At 41.7% G+C, this 24624-nt stretch overlaps 1 protein-coding gene, 1 non-coding gene and 1 pseudogene across 9 annotated transcripts in view; all 3 read left to right on the top strand.

The window, feature by feature from the left end:
• The window catches only part of LOC102427403, a 75766-nt pseudogene extending 58227 nt beyond the window's left edge, over positions 1-17539 (top strand).
• LOC111825274 lies at positions 8225-8345 on the top strand. The gene has a single exon (XR_002828449.1). It is a non-coding gene; the product is annotated as a small nucleolar RNA SNORA32 (small nucleolar RNA).
• A 5184-nt stretch (positions 17540-22723) lies between the features above and the next one.
• PEX26 (peroxisomal biogenesis factor 26) overlaps positions 22724-24624 on the top strand; it is a 43349-nt gene continuing 41448 nt past the window's right edge. For all 8 annotated transcript variants that reach the window (XM_023751241.1, XM_023751239.1, XM_023751242.1 and 5 more), the window contains exons 1-3: positions 22724-22835; positions 22948-23308; positions 24221-24361. In XM_023751241.1, the coding sequence (XP_023607009.1) occupies positions 23079-23308; positions 24221-24361 (371 nt within the window). In that variant the 5' untranslated portion in view covers positions 22724-22835; positions 22948-23078. The remainder of the gene's footprint in view (positions 22836-22947; positions 23309-24220; positions 24362-24624) is intronic.

Genomic DNA, 24624 nt, shown 5'->3' on the forward strand with positions numbered 1-24624 from the left:
AAAGATAAAACTCTCTCTCTCTCTCTCTCTCTCTCTCTCTCTCTCTCTCTTTCTCTCTCCCTTCTAGCCAGTGTGACAAAATTTTCTTTTAAGCCGAGATAAACCACGTTTCTTCATTTGTTTAATATATAGCGCTGATGGAATTTTGTGAATATTCTGGGAACTGGAGACAATAATAGCTATAGAGAATTCATGGGTTGTATAAACATATTTATAGTCATATTTGGAAAACCAATACATTGATTTTGAAACTCATAATATAGTCTAAACCAGTGGAGTGTGTGTGTGTGTGTGTGTGTGTGTGTGTGTGTTAGGAGTATAAATGATTTTGACCTCCTGAGGACACTTGGCAATATTGGGAGACATTTTTGGTTGTCACAATGGAGAAAAGGGAGGGAGTAGTCTAGTGGGTAGAGGCCAGGGAGATTAGGGATCTTAGAATACACAGGACAGTCAGACCCCTTCCCCCCAGCAAAGAATTATAATTATCTGGACCAAAATGTCAATCATGCTACTGAGAAACCCTGGTCTAAACTGCCTATCAATATGTACAACTAAATGTGAACATGTTATATGACTTTTCTCCATGAATTCCATGTTTTCTCACGAATTGATTACACATGTGGTCAATGATAAAAATGCTTCCTCTTCTTATACCATATAAATATGCAGAAATTTTCAAATTCATCATTTATTTAGAAAATCTTCCAGTACAAGGTATTTATTCTCTTATTGCAGTAAATAGTTGATCCAGGAGTTTTCCTACTTAGTGAAAATTTATGACTAATTTTCTAGTTTTATATATATACTCTAGTAGCCCGGTGCATGAAATTCGTGCACTGGGGTAGAGGGGGGAGGAAAGGGGCCCCTCAGTCTGGCCTTCACCCTCTCCAATCTGAGACCCCTCAGGGAATGTCCAACTACCTGTTTGTGCCCACACTTTTAACAGATAACAGCTCCATTGTTGTTTCTTTCTTATACTTAAAACCATTGGAATTAGTAGGTATTCAAAGTGTGTATACATTTTGGGGGGACACCCTGTATATCTCTAGTCAGCGGTGAAATAAACCAACAGCAGATTTGGAACCCCCAGACAGGGAACCTCGCTCACTCCCCACATGTCTCCCCACTTCACTTTCCACCTTCGTGGGCAGCAGGAGAATCAACGTTTTCTCTCATTAATTCAGAAAAGCACATCCTGTCACCCGCTGCCTGGCAGGAGTGCGCTAGGCCCCAAGCAAGCAAGGCTCAGTCAGGGCAGCCTTCGTTCATGGGTGCTGGCACCCAAAGTGCACATTCCTCCTCTACAGTCACCCCGACTATCCCACTGTTTCACTGAGAGGACGGAATTCCTCTCTGCCTCTGGGTTCTTGATCTTGAACGCTGACCAAAGGCACCTCAGCGAGGGCCGCCCGTGCCCACCAGGTGTGTCTATCTGCACCTGCTCCTGCCTCAGCACCTGCATTAACCCCCCAGAGGTGATCTTGTAGCTGCACTGGCCTCTGTGGGAACAGGGCATCACCACTCCGCCCTCTCACTGTCATTTCACAGGCGCCCACTCTCAGCACCCAGAACACCCAGACACTCTCCAAAGGACGTGAGCACATCAGAGGGGATGTGTGCACATCCTGTGGGGGTGTTAGGCATGCCAGGTTGATGGAAGTGCGGTGGAGAGGCAGGGGGAACTTGTGCACGCCTTGGTTTGCAACTGTTGCAGGCGCGGGAGGGTGACAGTGTGCTGGGGGATGTTCGCATGCCAGGGGGAATGTGCACACTGGAGGCCTCTGGCTTTGCAGATCTGCAAACCCCAGTGGTGCGGCCAGGAGGACGTTAGTCTGGCCTGCCATGGTGGCTGTCCCTGCGATCCTGCACCTTCTGGGCCAGGAGGCGGGATCTTGCGCAGCCACTCCTGGGCGCTGATGGGCCTGCAGGCACTACTTCAGCTCAGCCTGCAGGCTCCGCTTGGCGCGCTCACAGCTGTCACCACCGCCATGTGGGGAGTACAGGCCGCCCTCCGCTGGCCTGCCTCCCCTGTCCAGAGGCTCTCTGCGCTGCTCACCTGCCCAGAGTGACTGGCGCTGGGCGGAAGCCAGGCATCCTGCCCTGCCCAACCCCGGCTGATCCGCCCCTGTGCGAGCTGCCGCCCTGCTGCCGGGAAGGGTCACGGATCCAGGTCCCAGGACAGCGGACAGCCTTGCCTACTGCCGCCCGCCTTCAGTATGCAAATTAGCCGCCATCTTGTTGCTTCAGGGTGGGGGTCCCCACTGGGGTGCCTGGCCAGTCTGGGTGAGAGGATGATGGCTGTTTGCAGCTGGTCACACCCCCTTCAGGGTGGGGGTCCCCACTGGGGTGCCTGGCCAGTCTGGGTGAGGGGCTGAGGGCCATTTTCAGGCTGGCGGGCGACTGAAGCTCCCAACCTCTCCTTTTTTTCTTTTTTCTTTTATTCTGGCATTTATTTACCTTCTATGGCTGTCACTGGAGCTGAGACGGCTGCAGCTCTGAGACCTCGGCTGCAGCTCTGTGACCTCGACTACTGAGAGCAGGTACTGGGTTTGTTTGGCTTCTATAATTGAAACACTGTTGAGGTCCTGCTGGCTGAAGCCCTGCTGGCTGAAAGCAGGTTTCTGGAGTTTGTTTAGCTTCTATACTTGCAACATTGTTTCTTAGAGTGCAAGCTCAGAGGCCGGCAGCGGCAGGCGGGGAACCTTGGCTTCCTCCATAACTGGAGCAAGCAAACCTCCTGTTCGCTTCAGTGCCTGGCTGCCGGCCGCCATCTTGGTTGGCAGTTAATTTGCATAAGGATATGCTGATTAGCCAATGGGAAGGGTGTTGGGGTTATGGTCAATTGCATGTTTCTCTTTTATTAGATAGGATATATATTCACTAGAGGCATGGGGGGGGGGTCGTTCCTCAGCCCAGCCTGCACCCTCTCCAATATGGGACCCCTCAGAGGATGTCCGACTGCCAGTTTAGGCCTGATGTCCGACAGTCAGACATCCCTCTCATAATCTGGGACTTCTGGCTCCTAACCACTTGCCTGCCTGCCTGCCTGCCTGATTGCCCCTAACCACTCTATCTGCCAGCCTGATAGCCCCCTAACTGCTCCCCTGCTGGCCTGATTGGTGTCTAACTGCTCCCCTGCTGGCATGATGATCCCCAACTGCCCTCCCCTGCCGGTTCAATCGCCCCCAACTACCTTCCCCTGTGGTGCTGAGGGGACTGGGGGACTCAGGCTGGATGAGGCAGGGCTGAGGGGACTGGGGGACTGAGGTTGGATGAGGCTGGATGCTGCGGGGACTGGGTGAGATGGGGCTGAGAGGACTGGGGGACTGAGGCTGGATCAGGTGGGGCTGAGGGGATTGGGAGACTCTGGCTGGATGAGGCAGGGCTGAGGGGACTGGGCGCTGCCATCTTGTGGCTGTGGGCTTCACCATCTTGTGAGGGTGTGGCAGTCCATTAGCATATTCCCTCTTTATTGGCTGTGGGCACTGCCATTTTGTGAGGGTGTGACAGTCAATTAGCATATTCTGTCTTTATTAGATAGGATATATATATGCTAATCCCTTCACATTTCATCTAGTCCCCCCACCACCCTCCCCTCTGATAGCTAAGTCTGTTCAATGTATCCATGTGAATGTTCCTATTTTATTTGTCAGTTTATTTAGTTCATTAGATTCCACATATAGTGAGGTCCTATGGTTTGTCTTTCTCTGACTGGCTTATTTAATTTAGCATAATAATCTCCAGGTCAATCCATGCTGTTACAAACAAGATTTTCTTCTTTTTTACAGCTGCATAGTATTAACTGTGTATAAATGTATATTGTATAAATGTACTATAGCTTTTTTTATCCACTCATCTACTGATGGGCACTCGGGATGTTTCCAGATCTTGGATACTATAAATAATGCTGCAATGAATATAGAGTTGCATATATTCTCTTGAAATAGTGCTTTGGGATTCTTAAAATATATTCACAGAAGTGGAATCACTGGGTCAAAAGGTAGTTCCATTTTTTATTTTTTGAGAAAACTTCATACTGTTTTCAACAGTGGCTGCACAAGTCTGCATTCCCACCAACAGTGCAAAAGAGATCACTTTTCTCCACATACTTGCCAGCATTTGTTGTTTGTTGATTTATTGATGAAAACCATTTTGACAGGTGTGAAGTGATATCTCATTGTGGTTTTAATTTCCATCTCTGTAATGGTTAGTGATGTTAGCATCTTTTCAAATGTCTATTTGCCATCTATATGTTCTCTTTGAAAAAGTGTCCATTCAGGACCTATGCCCATTTTTTAATTGGATTGTTTGTCTTCCTGATGTTGAGTTGTATAAGTTATTTATATATTTTGAACATTAACCCCTTTCAGATGTATCATTGGCAAATATGTTCTCCCACAGAGTGGGTTCCCTTTATATTTTGTTGATGTTTTTTTTTGCTGATAATGATGTTATTTTTTTTCCTATCCATGAACAAGGTATGAGCTTCCACTTATTTATATCTTCTTCAATCTCTTTATTCAATGTCCATAATATTCCAAGTACAGGTCTTTTACTTCCTTGGTTAAATTTAGTCCTAAAATCTTTATGGTTTCATGACTTACATTTAAGTCTTTTATATATTTTGAGTTTATTCTTGTGTATGGTATAAGTTGATGGTTCAGTTTCTCTCTCTTTTTTTTTCATGTATCTGTCCAACTTTGCCAACACCATTTATTGAAAAGACTATCTTTGCTCTATTGTATATTCTCGCCTCCTTTGTCAATCACAAAGGTGTGGGTTGATTTCTAGGCTCTCTGTTCTGTTGCATTGATCTATATACCTGTTCCTCTGCCAGTACCAGGCTGTTTTGATAACAATGGCCTTGTTTTATATTAGGTATTATGATACCTAACTCTGTTCTTTTTCAAGATTGCTGAGGCTATTTTGGTCTTCTGTGGTTTCATATACATGTTTGGAGTATTTGTTTTAGATTTGTGAAATTTGCCAGTGGTATTTTAACGGAAATTGCATTGAACCTGTAAATTGTCATGGGAAGTATGGACATTATAATGATGTTATTTTTTTCCTATCCATGAACAAGGTATGAGCTTCCACTTATTTATATCTTCTTCAATCTCTTTATTCAATGTCCATAATATTCCAAGTACAGGTCTTTTACTTCCTTGGTTAAATTTAGTCCTAGGTACCTTACTTTTGTTGTTATTATTGCAATGGTAAATCAGATTTTTCTCTTAATTTCACTTTCTGATAATTTATTATTGGTGTAAAAATATGACAAAGTTCTGAATGTTAATTTTCTAACATGGTACTTTGCCAAATTCATTTATTAGATCTAGTAGTTTTTTTTGATGGAGTCTTTAGAGTTTTCTATGTACAATATCATGTCAACTCTGAATAGTGACATTTTACTTCCTCCTTTCCAATTTGGATGTCTTTCATTTCTTCTTCTTGTATGGTTGCTGTGGTTAAGACTTTCCATACTTTATTGAATAAGAGTGGTGAAAGCTAGCATTCATGTCTTGTTCCTGATCTTATGGTAAACACTTTTAGTTTTTGTCCATTGAGTGTGAAATTGGCTGCAGGTTTTTCATATATGGCCTTTATTATGTTGAGATATGATCCCTCTATTCCCACTTTGCTGAGATTTTATTATCATAAATAGGTGCTGGATTTTATAAAATGCTTTTTCTGTATCTATTAATGTGATCATGTTCATTTTGTTTATGTGATGTATCACATTGATTGATCTGCAAATATGGTACCAACCTGGCATCCCTGGAATAAATCCTACTTGATTATGTTGTATGATCTTTTTAATGTGTTGCTGGATCTAGTTTGCCAATATTTTGTTAAGGATATTAGTATCTATGTTCATCAGGGACATTGGCCTATAATTTTCTTTCTTTGTAGTTCTTTATCAGTTTTGAAATTAGGATAATGTTGATCTTGTAAAAAAAAAAGCTTGGATGTCTTCTCTACTCTTGAATTTTTTGGAATGCTTTGAGAAGAAATGTTTCGTAAAATTCACCTATGAAGTCATCTGGTCCAGTACTTATGTTTGCAGTGAGTTTTTTTTTATTACTGCTTTAATTTCATTTGTTTTTATTCATCTATTCAGGTTTTATGACTCATACTGATTGTATGTTTCTAGAAATCTATCCATTTCATCCAAGGTGTTCAATTTGTTGGCAAATAGTTGTTCAGAGTATTTTCTAACAATTCTTTATATTTCTGTGATGTCATTTGTTACTTTTTTCATTTCTAACTTTTATCTATTTGGGTTATTGCTCTTTTTTCTTCATGAGTTTGGTTAAAGGTTTAACAATCTTGTTTATCTTTTCAACAACTAACTCTTGGTTTCATTGATCTTTTGTATTTTTTTTAGTCTCTATGTTATTTATTCCCACTCTGATCTTTATTATTTTCTTCCTTCTATGCCTCTGGGCTTTTCTTTTTGCTCATTTTCTAGTTATTTTAGGTGTAGGATTACACTGTTTATTTGAAACTTTTCTTGCTTCTTGAGTAGGCCTGCAATGCTATGAACTATTCTCTTAGGACTGCTTTTCTGTGTCCCATAAATTTTAGGCCATTGTATGTTCATTCTCATTATCTTCCTGATAATTTTTCGTTACTCCATTGCTCTCATTGTTTACCCATATATTCCTTAACAACATGCTATTTAGCCTCCATGTGTTTGAATGTTTTTCATTGTTGTAGATTTCTAGTTTCATATCATTGTGGTCAGAGAAAATGCTTGATATGATTTCAATCTTCTTGGATTTTTAAGACTTATTTTGTGTACTAACATGTTCTAACTTTGAGAATGTTCAATGTGCACTTAAGAAGAATATATATTCTGCTGTTTTGGGATGAAATGTTCTATAAATATCAACTAAATACATCTGATCCAGTGTGTCAACATTTTTAAAAAATTATTAAGAATTTGTATTATATTTATTTATTTTAATTTATCTTTATTATTGAAAGTAATATAGGTGTCCACTTTTCCCCCCATTTACCCTTGTAGCCTGCACCTGCTCCCCACACCAGACCTTCCCCACACTATTGTCTGTGTCCATGAGCTATGCATATCTATACACATAAAAGGCTAATATGCTAAGTGTCCAACCATCCAGGTAATGATGTCACGTAGCAATGCCCGGCTTCCTCTCCCTAGCAACTAGCCTCCTTGCAGTTTCTTCAGCCCAGGAACAGGACTTGCTTTATAGCCAGGTGGAAACATTTTATACTTTAACCAAATGTCTGTGAAGCGTTTTCCCATGCCTAGTCTCATTTGATCCTCACAGAAGTTCTGGAGTAGGTAGATAGGAGACTCAGTGGAATCCTATTTTCTTTTCATTAGCTGGAAAACGGAGATTTAGAAAGCTTAGAAACTTGACCCTACTGATGAAGTAAGAAATGGTTGTCAATGAGGTTCCATCTTACACCTGTCAGAATGGCTATCATCAACAAATCAACAAATGACAAGTGCTGGCGAGGATGTGGAGAAAAATGAACCCTTGTGCACTGCTGGTGGGAATGCAGACTGGTGCAGCCACTGTGGAAAACAGTATGGAATTTTCTCAAAAAATTTAAAATGGATCTCCCATTCAATCCAGGAATCCCACTTCTGGGAATATATTGCAAGAAATCAGAAACACCAACAGAAAGGACATATGCACCCCTATGTCCACAGCAGCACAATTTACAATAGCCAGATTTGGAAACAGCCTAAGTGCCCCTTAGCAGATGAGTGGGTTAAAAAAGTGTGGTACATCTACACAATGGAATACTACACTGCGGTAAAAAAGAAGGAACTCTTACCATTTGCAACAGCATGGATGGATCTGGAGAGTGTTATGCTAAGCAAATAAGTCAGTTGGAGAAAAGTATATATCACATAATCTCACTCATATGTGGAATATAATGAACAACATAAACTGATGAACTAGAATAGATCCAGAGACATAGAAGCATCGAACAGACTATCCAACCTCAGGGTGAAGGCAGGGAGTGTGCAGTGGGGGGTTTGTGAGGAGCGGGGTGAGACATCAACCAAAGGACTTTATGCATGCATATAAGCATAACCCATGGACACAGTCAGTAGGGGGAGTGAGGGCATGTACTGGGATGGGAACTAGTGTGGAGAGGTCAATAGGGGAAAAAGGATTCATATGTAATACTTTAAATAATAAAGAATTTTTTAAAAAGCATCCTGTTGTCATTACCAAGGCTTTTCGAATGCAGTTTCTCATTTGCCATGGGCATGACCACAAAACATTTTCCCAGTAGGTTTTCCTTCTGCTATGTTGGTAGCATTCAGCCTATTGGGAACATTTGTTTGAAAAGCCCTGGAAACAAGTGACAATGAAAGCACAACAATCCAAAATCTATGGTACACAGTGAAAGTAGTTCTGAGACGGAAGTTCATAGCTCTACAGGCTTACCTCAAAAAAAAAAAAAGAAAAGAAAAAGTAAAACTGGTAATACATTATATAACCTGCAACTTAAAGAATTAGAAAACGAGCAACAAGAAAAGCCCAGAGTAAGTTGAAGGAAGGAAATAATAAAGATCAGAGTGGAAGTAAACGGCATAGAGACCCCCCCCCCCAAAAAAAAAAAACACAAAACAAAAGATCAATAAAACCAAGAGCTGGTTCTTTGAAGGATAAACAAGATTGGTGAACCTCTAGCCCGGCTCACCAAAAAACAAAGAGAGAGAACCCAAATAAACAAAATCACAAATTAAAGAGGTGAAGTAACAACTGACCTCACAGACATACGAAAGATTATAAAAAAATACCAGGGACAACTCTCCTCCAACAAACTGGACAACCTAGACGAAATGGACATATTCCTAAAAAAAAAAATACAAGCTTCCAAAACTCAATCAGGAAAAATAAAAAAAAAACCTGAATAGGCTGATAACTACTGATGAAATTGAAACAATAATTTAAAAACTTCTAGCAAACAAAAGTGAAATAAGCCAGTCGGAGAAAAATAAATGTCACATGATCTTACTCATTTGTGGAATAGAATGAACAACATAAACAGATAAACTAAAGTGGAATCAGAGACATAGACGCATCGAACAAACCACCCAACCTCAGAGGGAAGGAGTGGGGGAGGGAAGAGATCAACCAAAGAACTTGTATACATGCATATAAGTATAACCAATGGACACAGACAGTAGGGTGGTGAGGGCATATTCTGGGGGTGGGGTGGGATAAAAGGAGACATATGTAATACTTTAAACAATAAAGAATTAAAAAAATTCTAGGTCTGATATTTAGATCTTGGTTCATTTTAAGTTACTAGTGAATATGATGTGATGTAAGGTTCACATGTGACTATCCAGTTGTCCCAGTTCTATTTGTTGAGAAGACCTCTTTTCCCAATAAATTGTCTTGGCACCCTTGTCAAAAATCAGTTGGGAAAAAAAAGCAATACAAAAGACAAACAAAACCAAAAGCTGGTTATTTTAAAAGAGAAATAAGATTGATGAACATTTAGCCAAAATTATCAAGAAACAAAAAGAGAAGACCCATATAAATAAAATCAGAAATGAAAGTGGTGAAGTAACAAATGAAACCACAGAAATACCAATGATTGTAAGAAAATACTATGAGCAACTATATGCCAACAAACTGGACAATGTGGATGAAATGGACAGATTCCTAGAAAAATACAATCTTCCAAAACTCAGTCAGGAAGAATCAGAAAACCTGTATAGGTCAATAACAACTGATGAAATTGAAATAGTAATAAAAAAATCTCCAAGCAAAAAAAGGCCCTTGTATGAACAGCTTCACAAGGGAGTTTTGCCATACAGTCAAAGAACTACCACCTATCCTACTTGAACTAGTCCAAAAATCCTGGAGGAAGGAGCACTTCCAAACTCTTTCTATGTGGCCAGCATTATCATAATTCCAAAAACAGATAAAGACACTACAAAGAAAGATAATTACCGGTCAATATACCAGATGAACATAGTTGCTAAAATCCTCAACAAAATATTAGCAAAACGAATCCAGCAATATTTTAAAAAGATTATACAACATGACCAGTGGCATTTATTCCAGGGATGCAAGGCTGATACAATATTCACAAATCAATAAATGTGATGCATCACAAACAAGTTGAAAGACAAAAATCACATGGTCATATTAATATCCACAGAAAAAGCATTTGAAAAAATCCAACGCTGATTTTTTATAAGAACTCTCAGCAAAGTGGGAATAGAGGGGTCATATCTAAACATAATAAAGGTGATATATGACAAACCTACAGCAAACATCATACTCAATGGGCAAAAACTAAAACCATTTCCCCATAAGAACAGGAACAAGACAGGGATGTCTGCTTTCACCATTCTCATAGTACTGGATGTCTTAATCACAGTGATCAGACAAAAAGAAAACATAAAAGGCATCCATATCAGAAAATAGGAAATAAAACTGTCATTATTCACAGATGTCATGATATTATACATAGAAAACACCAAAGACTCCACCAAAAAACTAATAGATTTAATAAATGAATTCAGCAACTCAGCAGGATACAAAATTAACACCCAGAAATTATTGACACTTTTATACACCAATAATGAATTCTCAGAAAGGGAAACTAGTATAATAATCACATTTACCATTGCAACAAAACAATTAAGATACTTAGAAATAAACTTAACCAAGGAGGTAAATGACTTGCACTCCAAAAACTACAGGATGTTGAAAAAAGAGATAGAAGAAGATATAAACAAGTGGAAGAATATACCATGTTCATGGATTCTTAGAATTAACATAATTAACATAATTAACATCATTAAAATATCCATACTACCCAAAGCAATCTGTAGATTCAATGCAATCTCTATGAAAATACCAATGGAATATTTCACAGATCAAAAACAAATACTCCAAAAATTTCTATGGAACCAAAAAAGACCCCAAATAGCCACAGCAATCTTGAGGAAGAACAAAGTTAGAGGAATCACAATATGAGATATCAAGTTACACTACAAAGCCAGCATAATCAAAACAGTCTGGTACTGGTACAAAAACCAGCATATAGATCAGTGATGGCGAACTTATGACACGTGTGTCAGAGGTGACACGCGAACTCATTTTTTTGATTGATTTTTCTTTGTTAAATGGCATTTAAATATATAAAATAAATATCAAAAATATAAGTCTTTGTTTTACTATGGTTGCAAATATCAAAAAAATTTCTATATGTGACACGGCACCAGAGTTAAGTTAGGGTTTTTCAAAATGCTGACACGCCGAGCTCAAAAGGTTTGCCATCACTGATATAGATCATGCAACAGAACAGAGAACACAGAAATCAACACAAGCCATTATGCTCAATTAATATTTGACAAAATAGGCATGAGCATACAATGAAGTACAGACACTCTCTTTAATAAATGGTGTTGGGAATATTGGACAGCTTCATGTAAAAAAAAATGAAACTAGACCACCAACTGACATCATACACAAGAATAAACTCAAAATGGATAAAAGATTTAAACGTAATTTGTGAAACTATAAAAATCCTTGAAGAAAACATAGGCAATAAAATATCAGACATCTCATATAGTAACATTTTCACTGATATAATCTCTAGTGCAAGAAAAACAAAAGAAAAATAAACAAATGGGACTAAATCAAAATAAAATCTTCTATACAGCAAAAGAAACCATCAACAAAATGGAAAAGGAACCTACTGTATTTGTCAATGATACATTTGATAAGAGGTTAATATCTAAAATATATAAGGAACTCACACAACTTAACAAAAGGAAGATAACCAATCCAATTAAAAAAATGGGCAAGGAATCTAAATAGAAATTTCACCAAAGTGGACATACAGGTGGCCAAGAAACATGGAAACATGCATGCTCAAAGTCACTAATCATCAGAGAGACGCAAATTAAAATGACAATGAAGTATCACCTCATACCTGTCAGAATGTCTACCATCAACAAATCAACAAATGTCAAGTGCTGGCAAGTATGTGGAGAAAAGAGAACCCTAGTACACTGCTGGTGGGAATGCAGACTGTTGCAGCCATCATGGAAAACAGTATGGAATGCCCTCAAAGAATTAAATATGGAACTGCCATTTGATCCAGTGATCCCACTACTAGGAATATATCCTAAGAAACCCGAAACATCGATCAGAAAGAATATATGTACCCCTATGTTCATAACAGTGTAATTTATAATAGACTAGTGGCCCAGTGCATGAAATTCATGCATGGGGGGGGGGGGTCCCTCAGCCTGGCCTGCACCCGCTCCAATCTGGGACCCCTTGGGGGATGTCCGGCTGCTGGTTTATGCCCGATCCCACAGGTCCCGCAATCTGGGACTGCTGGCTCCTAACCGCTCACCTGCCTGCCTGCCTGATTGCCCCTAACTGCCCCCCGCTGCCAGCTTTCTCGCCCCTCACTGCCCCCCCCGCATCGGCCTGCTTGCCCCCAACTGCCCCCATGCAGGCCTGCTCAATCCCAACTGCCCCCCCCAGCCTGATCACCCCCAATTGCCCTCCCCTCCTGGCCTGATTGCCCCTAACCACCTCTGCCTTGGCCCCACTGCCATGGCTTTGTCCAGAAGGTCTCCCAGTCGAATTAGCATATTACCCTTTTATTAGTATAGGTGAGTGGGTAAAAAATGCTGTGGTACATTTACACCATGGAATATATGCAACTGCAAAACAGAAGGATCTTTTATTAGTATAGATGAGTGGATAAAAAATGCTGTGGTACATTTACACCATGGAATATATGCAACTGCAAAACAGAAGGATCTCTTACCCATTGAGACAGCATGCATGGACCTGGAGAGTATTATGCTAAGTGAAATAAGCTAGTATCACATGATATCACTCATATGTGGAATTAATGAACAAAATAAACTGTGGAATAAACTATAACCAGAGACATAGAAGCATGGAACAGACTGTTGAATCTCAGAGGGAAGGCGGGGGGTGGGTGGAAAGCTATTCACCAAAGAACTTACATGCATATATGCATAGCCCATGGACACAGATAATAGTGTGGTGAAGTGTGACCTACAAGAGAACAATGGGGGAAAAAGGGAACATCTGTAATACTTTCAAAATAAAGATAAAATACTAATACTAATATTTATACTATTACTACTACTACTACTACTAAATTCAAAGTAATTTATAAAACAATCCATCTGATCTAGTGTGTCATTTAAAGCCTATGTTTCCTTGTTGAATTTTTGTCTGGAAGATCTATCCAGTGAAGTCAGTGGGTGTTAAAGTCCCCTACGGTGACTGTATTGCTGTTGATATCTCCCTGAAAGTCCTCCAGAATTGTTTTTTTATATATTCAACTGCTCTTATATTGGGTACATATATATTTACCATTATTATATCCTCTTGTTGCATCAATCCCTTTATTATTATGTAGTGACATTTATTGTCTCTTGTAATGGCTTTCATTTTGAAGTCTATTTTGCCAGATATGAGTATTGCTACCCCAGCTTTTTTTTTTTTTTATTGCAATTTGCACAGAATTTTTTTTTCCATCCCTTCACTCTCATCTGGTGTGAGTCTTTTGTTCTGAGGTAGGTTTCTTGCAAACAGCATATATTTGGGTCATGCTTTCATATCCACTCTGCTATACCATGTCTTTTGATTGAAACATTTAATCCATTTACATTTAAGGTTATTATTATAGGCACTTATTTATTGCCATTTTAATTTTTATGCATATGTTTCCCTCTCTATTTCTTCTTATTATTACAGTATTATCTTTAGCATATCTTGCATGCTGGTTTGGTGGTGATAAACTCGTTTACTCTTTTTTATTGCCTGGAAATTATTTATTTCACCATCTATTTTGAATGATAGCCTTGCTAGATATAGTAGCCTTGGTTTCAGATCCTTTCTTTTCATTACCTTGAATACTTCATGCCATTCCCTTCTGACTTGAAAAGTTTCTAATAAAAATTCACCTGAAAGCCTTATTGAAACTCCTTTGTAAGTAACAAATTCTTTTGCTGCCTTTAAGATTCTCTTTTTGTCTTTTACTTCTGGTATTTTAATTATGATGTGTTTGGGCATGGACCTCTTTGGGTTCTTCTTCCTTGGGACTCTCTATGCCTGCTGAACGTGTATGCCTTTTTCCTTCAACTGGCTAGGGACCTTTTCTGCCATTATTTCTTCAAATAGTTTCTCTATCCCTTATTCACTTTTTTACCTTTTGGTACTCCTATGATACAAATATTGTTACATTTCATGTTGTCAAACAGCTCCCTTAAGCTGTTCTCCTGTTTTTTAATTTTTTCCTCTGTGGTTCTCTGACTGAGTGATTTTTTTCTACCTTGTCTTCTAATTCACTGATGTTCCACTTCCCTAATCCAGTGGTTCTCAACCTTCCTAATGCCGTGACCCTTTAATACAGTTCCTCATGTTGTGGTGACCCCCAACCATAAAATTATTTTCGTTGCTACTTCATAACTGTAATTTTGCTACTGTTATGAATCGTAATGTAAATATCTGATACGCAGGATGTATTTTCATTGATTGCGACCCACAGGTTGAGAACCACTGCCCTAATCTATGGTGTATTCTTTCCAATATGTTCTGTATTAGTGCTATGTCATTCTCCATTTCTACTGGTCATTTTTTTTTCATAATTTCTATATGTTTTCTCATGGTGTTGTGCAACCTTGTAATCATTAGTCTGAACTCTGGTAAACTTCTCATCTCTATTTCATTTAGCTCTTCTTCTGGAGGATTCTCTTGTTCTTTCATTTGGGGCTTGTTTTTTGTCTCCCCATTTTGACTGCCTTCTTTAGTTTGTATCTGTGTATTAGATCTGCTATGACTCCTACTCTTTTTTGAGAGACTCTGGTGTAGGACATTGTCATCTTGGAATATTAAAATGTGTTGAGAACCCCTCGACCCCTCTCCCCACCCCCAGGAAACTGCTGCTGCTCTACATTGGGGAAGGGAGGGATGTTGGGGCTGTTAATGTCCTCAGGTAGCTCCCTCTGTGGGCTGCTCTTCCCAGCTAAGATCTGGGCATTAAAGTTGACTTTTGATGTTATAAATCAAAGTACATTTGATTAATGGCAGGAATTTCTGAGCTAGTGAGGAAAGCATTTTTTCAGCAAAGGTGAAGTTCTCTGTGGGGCGGCATGCTGGGTTCTCAGCTGTGTGATATAGGGCTATAGTTTAACCACCTCAGGCTCCATTTCCTTAACTAAAATATGATAAAGTTTCTTCCAAGTCTAAAGTTCTTTTTTTGTTTTGTTTTGTTAATCCTCACCTGAGGATATTTTTCCATTGATTTTTAGGGAGAGTAGAAGAGAGAGGGAAAGACAGAGAGAAACATCAATGTGAGAGAAACACATTGACTGGTTGTTTCCTGAATGAGCCTCAACCAGGGCCCAGGCCAGGGAGGAGCCCCCAAATGAATTGAACCCTGGACCCTTTGGTCCACAGGCCAATGCTCTATCCACTGAGCCAAACCAGCTAGGGCCCAATTCTAAAATTCTAACACTCAGGGTGACTGAGCTTATTCAATTATTTTCTAGGAAATAAAGAAGAGAGTACTAGAAGGAACATGGGCAAGAAAGCAAGCCGTGGATTCCAGTATTTGGAAACACCTTTAAATGTCTCTCTCTTTGGGGGTCGGGAGTCTGGGTTAGGGCATGTATCTCCTCAGCTTCCAATCTTTTTACACAGTGCTTACTGGTGAAGGTGCCTGAATGTCAAGATCAAATGATGCAGAACAGCTCAGAAGGGGTGGGTCCGTCTGGAGCAGCGGTTCTCAACCTGTGGGTCTTGACCATCGGAAAACACATATAGCATATCAGATATTTACATTACGATTCATAACAGTAGCAAAATTACAGTTATGAAGTAGCAACGAAAATAATTTTATGGTTGGGGTTCACCACAACATGAGGAACTGTATTAAAGGGTCGCGGCATTAGGAAGGTTGAGAACCACTGCTCTGGAACATTACATGCCTATTGTCTTACTAGTATACAATGCTAGCTGTTACAGGGGTCCTGAGGTGAGTGAGACCCTGTTCCCATTCCCAGGAAAGGCACAGTTGAATAAGGGAATTATATAAATAACTATGAGAAATCATTGAATCCAATGTGATAAGGAAAGGTCAGGAGGAGGTAGCATCTTTCCACCCTTCCATGATGGAGCCAGGGCTGATTTTTCCCTAGTGAGTATCCACTGCTTGCTTCATTTTTTAGGATTGGTCTGGAATTGTGAAGATTTGCTTGGCCTTCTCTGAGCAAACCCTCTGACTCCTGGGATGGGTGAGAAAAGATGGGAATTGGACAGCATGTCTCCATAGAAGGGCATCCTATCAACTTCAAGGAGGATGAAGAGTAGCTTTGATGATTTTTTGAAGAATGCCTCTGAGCATGGGGTCTGGTTAGAAATATGTAGGAGAACCACTGGGTGAGGGACCTCCGTTTGGCTAGGGGCCAGACCCCCTAGGGGACTGTGGGGGAAGTGGCTTTCTGGGCTCCTGGAGGCAGATAAAGAAGATTTCTACCAGATGATTTATGGGGATTTCATGGAAGAATCATGAGATATTAAATATCAAAGGGACCAATCAGACACAGAAGATGAGGTGGATTCTGACATTGATGAAGGGAATGAACCATCCAGTGATGAAGTAGAAGAGTCAAGAAGGAAGCACAAAGTAGTATCCAACACCTAAAAGGAGCCTCTCAAGAGAGTAATGCCTCAAACGGTCAGCACCCCAGATGGTATCTCTCAGAAGGTCCAAGACCACTAGAACTACAGGATAATGCCTCTGACGGTCGGAAGTTCATGAGTCAATGTACAGCTGAACATACACAACAAATATCCTTGTGGTACAGGAGAGGCAGAGCCAGTCACAAGCAGCGAAAGGGGTCCCACAGGGAGCAGCCACTGACCCAGGAGGAGCTGCTCATGGAGGCCAAGATCACAGAGGAGCTCAACTTACATTCACTGGAGACATATGAGTGACTCCAGGCTGACAAAGAGAAGCAGGTTCACAAGAAGCGAAAGTGCCCTGGGCTCATAATTACCTACCATTTAGTGACAGTGCTGCTGGTAGAGAAGCCAGGCCCTACAGAAGAGAATGTCGATATGGAAGGACTTGATCCTACTCCCATGGCTTCTGCATTGACTCTCCGTGCCAGGACAGGACCCCTCATCCCTCCTGCTCATTGCTTAGGTACCTTCATCACTTTTAGCAATGATGTGACATTTGAGGAATGGTTTTCCCAAGGGTGGCCATCAAAGGCTCCTGTTTAGAGGTCTTCAAAGTGACCCATGGCCCCACTCTATACTAGTACCCTGTTATAGACATATCCTATGTCATTGTTCGAGCCTTCAAGATCATCTGTGAGGCCTACAAGAAGTTCATCACTGTCCACAAACTGTCCCTCACTGTCTCCGCTCTGGGTCCTGGCCCACCACCTCCTGAGCCCCTCCCTAGTTCTGGCTTGTGCCAGAAAATTGTCACCAAATGAAGAGATGTCTATTCCTTAGAAACCTTTTTTTCTGCCCTGACTCGGGCTCTCAATGTACCACCTCCTCTCCGTTTCTCCCTTTGTCATCTCTAAACTTTGCCTAGCCCTTTCCTGTATTTATTTCACCATCTCTTCCCCTAGTTCCTACTGGTTTTGTTTGTGTTTTTTAATCTAATAAAATAGAAAGTTCTATTTTAAAAAAAGGAAAAATATCCAGTAATTGCTCCAATTTTGCCACTGAAACGTGTTTTGAGCTTTCGTTTCCCATCTATAAGTAGAAATAATAATATACCTATGTCACCTTGCTCACAGTTTTGCTGTCAAGCTCAAATATGCTAAGTGAAAGCACCTTGTAGAGCCAGTATTATGTATTAGTTAAGGAGAAAGACTCTGGGGCCAAATTGCCTAGTTTGAAGTCCTAACTATGCACTTATTGTGTGACCTTGGGAAAGCCACTTAGCCTCTTTGTGCCTTGGTTTCTTCATTTACAAAATAGAAATGACACTCGAACTTTTGTCACAGGGTTGTTGATGATTAAAATGAGTTAAATGTAAAGTATTTGAACAGTGCCTAGCACATAGTTAATACAGTACCATATAGATAAAGCCATTATTATTATTATTATGAAGTTCTATACAGAAGTATGATTATGATGATTATTTCTTAGATACAGAAACAAGTAAGAATTCTTCTGTGTCAATATGGAGTAAACAGGAAGCCTTCAATTCTGCTCTGAACTACAAGTTCAGACTTTTAAAAAGAGCCATAAAAATGCCATCTAACTGACAAAGGTCTGAGTGAGGGAGGCACAACCCTTGACCATCCTGGAAAAAATATCATCTCCACCCTACCATATTTATCTCTTTGGCTTGCTTCTGGCCAAAGGTCTACTCTGGATATGATCCTACTGCATCCAGACCTTTGCCACCAACGTCCCTGTACTGAGAGGCTCTGACTGGATGAGATTTGTTCAAAGGGGCAGCTATGGATCCTATCTATTGTCAGAAAATGTAGAACCAGCTTGGGGGGAGATCAGGACAGGCTGGGCTGACCACAGATGGGCTCTTCTGACCTTTGTAAAGAAGAGTCAAGAGTTGGATTCCAGGTTAGAAAGTAAAATTACAGAACTTTTAGGTGGAGTCAGATTCTTTCTTTTCCTTACTAATTTCCCAATATATTATACCATCTCACCTTATATTAGCCTGAAATATTCCAGTGATTTAAAGAGTTCAATGTGTTATCGGATTATCTCTTCTTTTCCTCTAACTGAATGGAAGGAAGAACACCAAGTACCAGAGCTTGGGTAGAGGTCAGGGGATGACTTAGAATGTGGATTTTGTGTTTCACTTATTCTACTAGTTTTCTCAAAATATAATGATTCCAACAATACAAATATTAACCTGGGCCGTGCCTTATAGATCTGGCTTTACAGATCAGGCCTTATTTCTACTTCTTGTTTTACCCAAGGAGAGGAAAGGTGGTTTCAAAGCTTGCATCATGAACCCTGGGTTAGGTTTTTATAATACCTGTTCACTCTCTGTCAGGTGGAATGAATTTACTTATGTTTAGGAATGCTATGTCTTAGCTTGAGAAATTCTGGGTACATTCAGACACAGGTGAGATGGTGGAGAGTCATAGTAGCTGTGTGTTGAAGAATCAATTTGTGGGCATAACAGTGCTAAAGGTTAAGTGGTGACATACAGACCACTATGAAGCCCTGTTTAGTAAAAAATTGGGTGAAACACGGAACTAGAACAGAATCAGATTTTAATATAATTTTTAGCACCCCACCCACCGGTCAAATATCTTGACCTAATTTTGGCTTCTGTGGGCGCCCACAAAGTAGGCAAATTTGTTTCTGGTAGGTCTGCTGCTTTTAAGGGATGTAGTGCCATCTCCTGGAAAATTTTGGAATAGCAAGAAATTTCTGGTTTGGGATTAAGGAAGGGGTCTTTTCAAGGCAACAACAATTTAGAGGTGGTGCTACTGGAAGTGAAGTGATGTGGCTGTACCAGTCTCCACCCACCCAAGCCAGCTTAGGTCTGTTTTCTGGTGCTCCTACTGCTTTCCTGATGTTTCAAGGAAGACTTCTAAACCCAGTTCTGAAAAACAGATTTTTTTCTTTAGTCCAATAAGTATGATGTCAAATCTGAGGTAAAGCTGATAAAACACTTTGGTAAGTTCAGTCTTAGACTGATCCACTTTTCAGGGCTCTTTGCTTACCTCTGGAGTTTGCTGTGTGGGAATGCATATTGCCTGGTGAGGAATAGGGACTTAGAGTGAAGCTTCTCCCAAATGACCCTGAAAATATGTTGTTCCCAAGGGTGGCATTCCAAAATCAATACTGATGCCCCAGGCAAGGTCTAGTCCTGAGCATGATGACCACGTTTTCTCTCTGCTCTGCTCCCAACCCTGGATTTACTGTTAGAAAACAAAGCTAAATGTAGATACCAACTCCACCCCACCACTGTTATCACTCCCAGTCTCTCTTCTCTACTTTACTTATTTATCCTTAGCATTTATTATCATCTGAATAATACTGTATATTTTTACTTGCTTGTTTTTTGTTTCCTTTCACTATGATTTAAGCTCCACAAAGTCAGACATTTTTGTCTCATTTGTTCACTGGAGGATCCTCAGTTCTTAGAATAGAGCCTGGCACCCAGTAGATGGAATAAATTCAGTCCTAACTTCATCATCTTACATGGTTATAGGGTGCTTACTTCTCTTTCCTTAGAATCTGATGGATTTTATGTTTCTGCCTCTGTTTTTCATGAGAACTTTCTACAGAGAACTGAAAACCCAGCAGGTGGGCCTGTCTAAATCTGGTGACAAGGGAAGGAGATGTATGATGTAAGCAGACACCCTGTGCCTGGCCTGTCTAATCACTAGGGGAGGAAAGTGATAGGGAATTTTTGGATTGGAACCCGGATTCTTTGTCCACTGGAGTCAAAGAATGAATCCATGGACAGAGGGTAGTATAGCAAAGGTGGAGATTTATTGAAGAACAAGTACAGACTCCCACATGGGGAGAGGGAAAGAGTCCCACAGAATGGACTCCCACGTGGGGAGGGGGAAAGAGTCCCACCCCGTCCCTTCTTCCACAGTTTATAAAGGCTGTAGTTCCTATGTCCTGATATCCCCTCTGATTGGCCACTATCCCCCTTTTTGATTTGGTCACTATAGCAACTCATGAACTCAAAGGTCAACCACATGGGACATGTGATGCCCTCCTCCCTCATTGTTCTTTTCTTTCTGGGCTTTCTTCCTTCTTCTTTATTTTGTAAACTAGAGGCCTGGTGCATGACATTCATGCACTGGGGAGGGGGGATCCCTCAGCCCGGCCTATGCCCTCTCACAGTCTGGGACCCCCCAAGGGGTCCTTAGCACTGCTTCGGAGGCAGGAAAGGCTCCTGCCATCTCCGCTGTGCTCACCAGCTGTGAGCCCGGCTTCTGGCTAAGCAGCACTCCCCCTGTGGGTGCACACTGACCAACAGGGGGCAGCTCCTGCGTTGAGGGTCTGCCCCCTGGTGGTCAGTGTGTGTCATAGCGACCAGTCCTTCCACCAGTCAATTTGCATATTATGGTTTTATTATATAGGATATAGACCCTTTTGGCTACTTCCAGCTCCCTTGTCTTATGTAAATGCAACTGTTGCTGCTCCCTGTACCTGGCTTTCTTGTGTTATGGAGATGTCCCTGTTGCTGCTTCCTTGTCTTATGGAAATGTAACTGCACCTGGCTTCCCTGTCTTATGGAAATGTAGCTGCACCTGGCTTCCTTGTGTTATGGAGATGTACCTTCTCCCAATCTGTAACCCTATTATTTTTCCACAGACCCCAATTCTAAAAATTCCCTAAGCCTGCCTATATTACCCTAAAATTCCTGTTTCAAAAGAATTCCAGAGAAGTTTGGAGAGAGTTCAAAAGGTAAGAAACTGGGGAGAAATTAAAGCTGAGGGGGCTTATTATGAAGTTTGGAGGCAGGGCAAAGTTTGAGTGAAGTAAAGAATATAAATAAATGTGATTTTACATATCTGTGTAAAACTGTTTAATAATAATTATTATAGCTATAATTTATTGAATATTTGCTCTGCTCTGGAACTTTATTATAAATTGCATTGCACACAGTATCTCTTATTTTATGTGACACAATGAAGGCTCAACTTGTATAACTTGCTTGTGTGATGATCATGAATTCCCTAATTAGAAAGCACAGATTTATTCATCCGGCAGAACAGACTAGTGCTTAAATATGTGCCTTTGAGCCAAACGAGCCATGGATTGATGCCATTTTTTGTCACTACTTGTGTGATTTGAGCAAATTATTTAAATAAGATTCAATTTCATCTCCTGTTGAGGAGGAAACTGGTCTTGCAAGGCTTGTCAGACCATAAAAACTGTGAACAATGCACTGTCCTGGGGCGGATGGGGGGAAGGTCGTTATCGCTGGCCCCAGGACAGATCATCGGATATGACCTGGGGACCCCCAACACCAGGGGCCTTCCTGTAAGCCCACGAAAGGGGGCGGAACCATATCTGCAAGACAAAGACCCCAGAAGGCTATAAAAAGCGTGTTTCTTCACTCTGATTTGGAAATTATTCCCGGAGTCCACTAGTGTTAATAAGCGGGGTCCCTCCCTTTCTCTAGGAAGCGTGCTCGGTATTTCTTTGGTCTTCTGAAACACTGTAAAGTAGAGATAACCATTGTTCTGAGGGAAGAACTAAATAAGATTGCACGCAAAGCGCTTAGCATAGTGCCAGGCACTCAAGTACTGGATAAATGTGAGTTGGGTCTGGGAAGGCGGTACAAACTGTTGTTTCCTTTCAGTGCCTTTCCTGGTCTGCCTTAATTGCTATCCCTACAGATGCTCAGAAGAGTGCATTAGCTCCATTTCCTTACTGGAATTTCTTCTGTCTGGCCTCTTCCAGGTCTGGTTATTAAGGGCACCAACTCCTCTCTGAACATAACCTCACCTTTGATATTCCTGGCCTCAAAGCATTGCTGTCAGTTTGTTTTCTCCGGAGACAGTGCCAGTTTTGGGGAGCGCGGCATGCTGGTGGTTGTAGTCCGAATCTGCCCATCTGCAACACTAGAGCTACTGAGCCTAGGGTCGGAAAACTACAACTCCCAGAGTCCCGCGCGCCGCCAAAACCATGCTGCAGAGCCGCGAGAACAGGAAAGATACCGTTTATACCTTGGGTGAGTGCTCTGTTCTTCGGAAGTAGCGGACACTCGCATTCTCCCAGGGCTTAGGTGCATCCGCACACGCTGTGGGGGCAGAGAAGCTGGGCCAGGTACTTGAGGCACGCAGCCGTTCTGCACATCCGAGGTGTAAACTGGTTCCCCAGGTGCCTGGCGAGCCTAGCTTTAGCCTTAGAATATAGCCCCTTTCTCTTCCTTGTCCAGGTCGCGGCCTCGTGAAGGGTGTGGATAAGGCTGTGAGGACTGCCCACTTCTCCCAGGCCGAATAGGGCTCCTGGAGCCCGGGAGAGGGGCCACGTGGACGTCTGTAGAGACAGGCCTCGAACCGGGCTGCTATGAAGAGTGACCCGTCGACAGCTGCAGCTCCCCTTAGGGGGGCCGGGGGTGCCCTAAGCAGCAGCGAAACGGGGCGCGTCGTCCTGTCGCCGGCGGCAGCCGCGGCTCTACTGGAGGAGGCGGCCGATCACTTAGTGGTGCACCTGGACTTCCGGGAGGCGCTGCACACCTGCGAGCGAGCCGGCCGGAGCCTGAGCAACTACGCCCAGGCTGACTGGCCTGTGGGCACGTACGTGCGGGGATTGCCTGGGGAGGGACCAGCATTTCGGGAACCGGTCATTCCCAGAATGTGCACAGGAAGCCTCTGACAGGCTGATGTGCCCGTTCTACAGAGGAGAAAACTGAGCCCCTGAACAGAGCTTAGCCATTTCTTTACTCCCTGCTCCAATGTGATGGCGTGATGGGAAGATAGAATGCGTATTGTGTTAAATTATTTTCTTAAGCAGGCTCAGTCCTTTCCTAGGTACACTCCCCATCCCTAAGTTGTTCACTTCTGGTCTTGGCTGATGAGTGGGAATGGGGTTCTGGTCCTGCTGAAGAACTGGATTAAAGAATCAACTTAGAGAAAAACCTTGGGTTGTAAAATTGGATTAGATCACACTAGGGAGGTGGTGGGTAGAATAGTCAAAGCTGAGGAGCCCTGGTTGTGATTTTAGGGGTTGTATGGGGGCTTGTTGCAGTAAACGCTGAAGGCTATGATTCCTGGTGCCTGGAGGTACCTCACTGGCTGGCACTAAGGCCAGTGGATTCCCTATGCCCACACTCAGGCTTCATGCCCATTTCTTCACACAAACTGTTAGTTCCAGCTCTCTTTCCACCCACACACCTGTGTAGTAGGTGTACTTTTCTTTTTCTGGCATACAAAGGGGAAAGTACACCTGCATACAAAGATGTTGGGCAAGAGTTGATTTGCCTCTAGGAGGTTTATAGGAACTTTTAATTTCTAGGAGAATGGGCAGTTTTCTCTACGTTGGGGCCCATGAGACCAATTGTAATTGTGAGGACACTTTGAATACTAATGGGGAGAATGGAAGTGATGGCTGCTAAATTGGAAGGTGGGGAAGAACAGTCCCAGGGTGGAGGTATGAATGGAAATGGAGGGGGACCGTTTCTAAACCTGAATTGTTTTTTTTGCTGACAGTTCCTTAGAGGTGAAATGCTCCTTGTGCGTTGTGGGGATCCAGGCCCTGGCAGAAATGGATCGGTGGCGGGAAGTTATTTCCTGGGTTCTTCAGTATTACCAGGTCCCTGAAAAGCTACCCCCCAAAGTCCTGGAGCTGTGGTAGGTCCTTATTACTGACTCATTGGGTCATTCCAGAAATGAAGACTTTTGCTCTCTTCTGAATCAGTGCCTAATATTTCCTCTTCCACATCCCCTTCTATTTTCCTCCAAATCTGATTTTTTTTCACTAAAGGATGAGGAAGGAGGGATTTAGGAGTGGGTTAAAGAAAAGAAGAAGAGAGAAGATACTGGGAATAGGAAATGTGAAATGGGATGACAGAGTGGAGTGTCATAGTAGAGTGATAACTTTTTGCTATTTTCTA

Source organism: Myotis lucifugus, unplaced genomic scaffold, assembly GCF_000147115.1.
Source record: "Myotis lucifugus unplaced genomic scaffold, Myoluc2.0 scaffold_19, whole genome shotgun sequence".
Lineage (NCBI taxonomy): Eukaryota > Metazoa > Chordata > Mammalia > Chiroptera > Vespertilionidae > Myotis > Myotis lucifugus.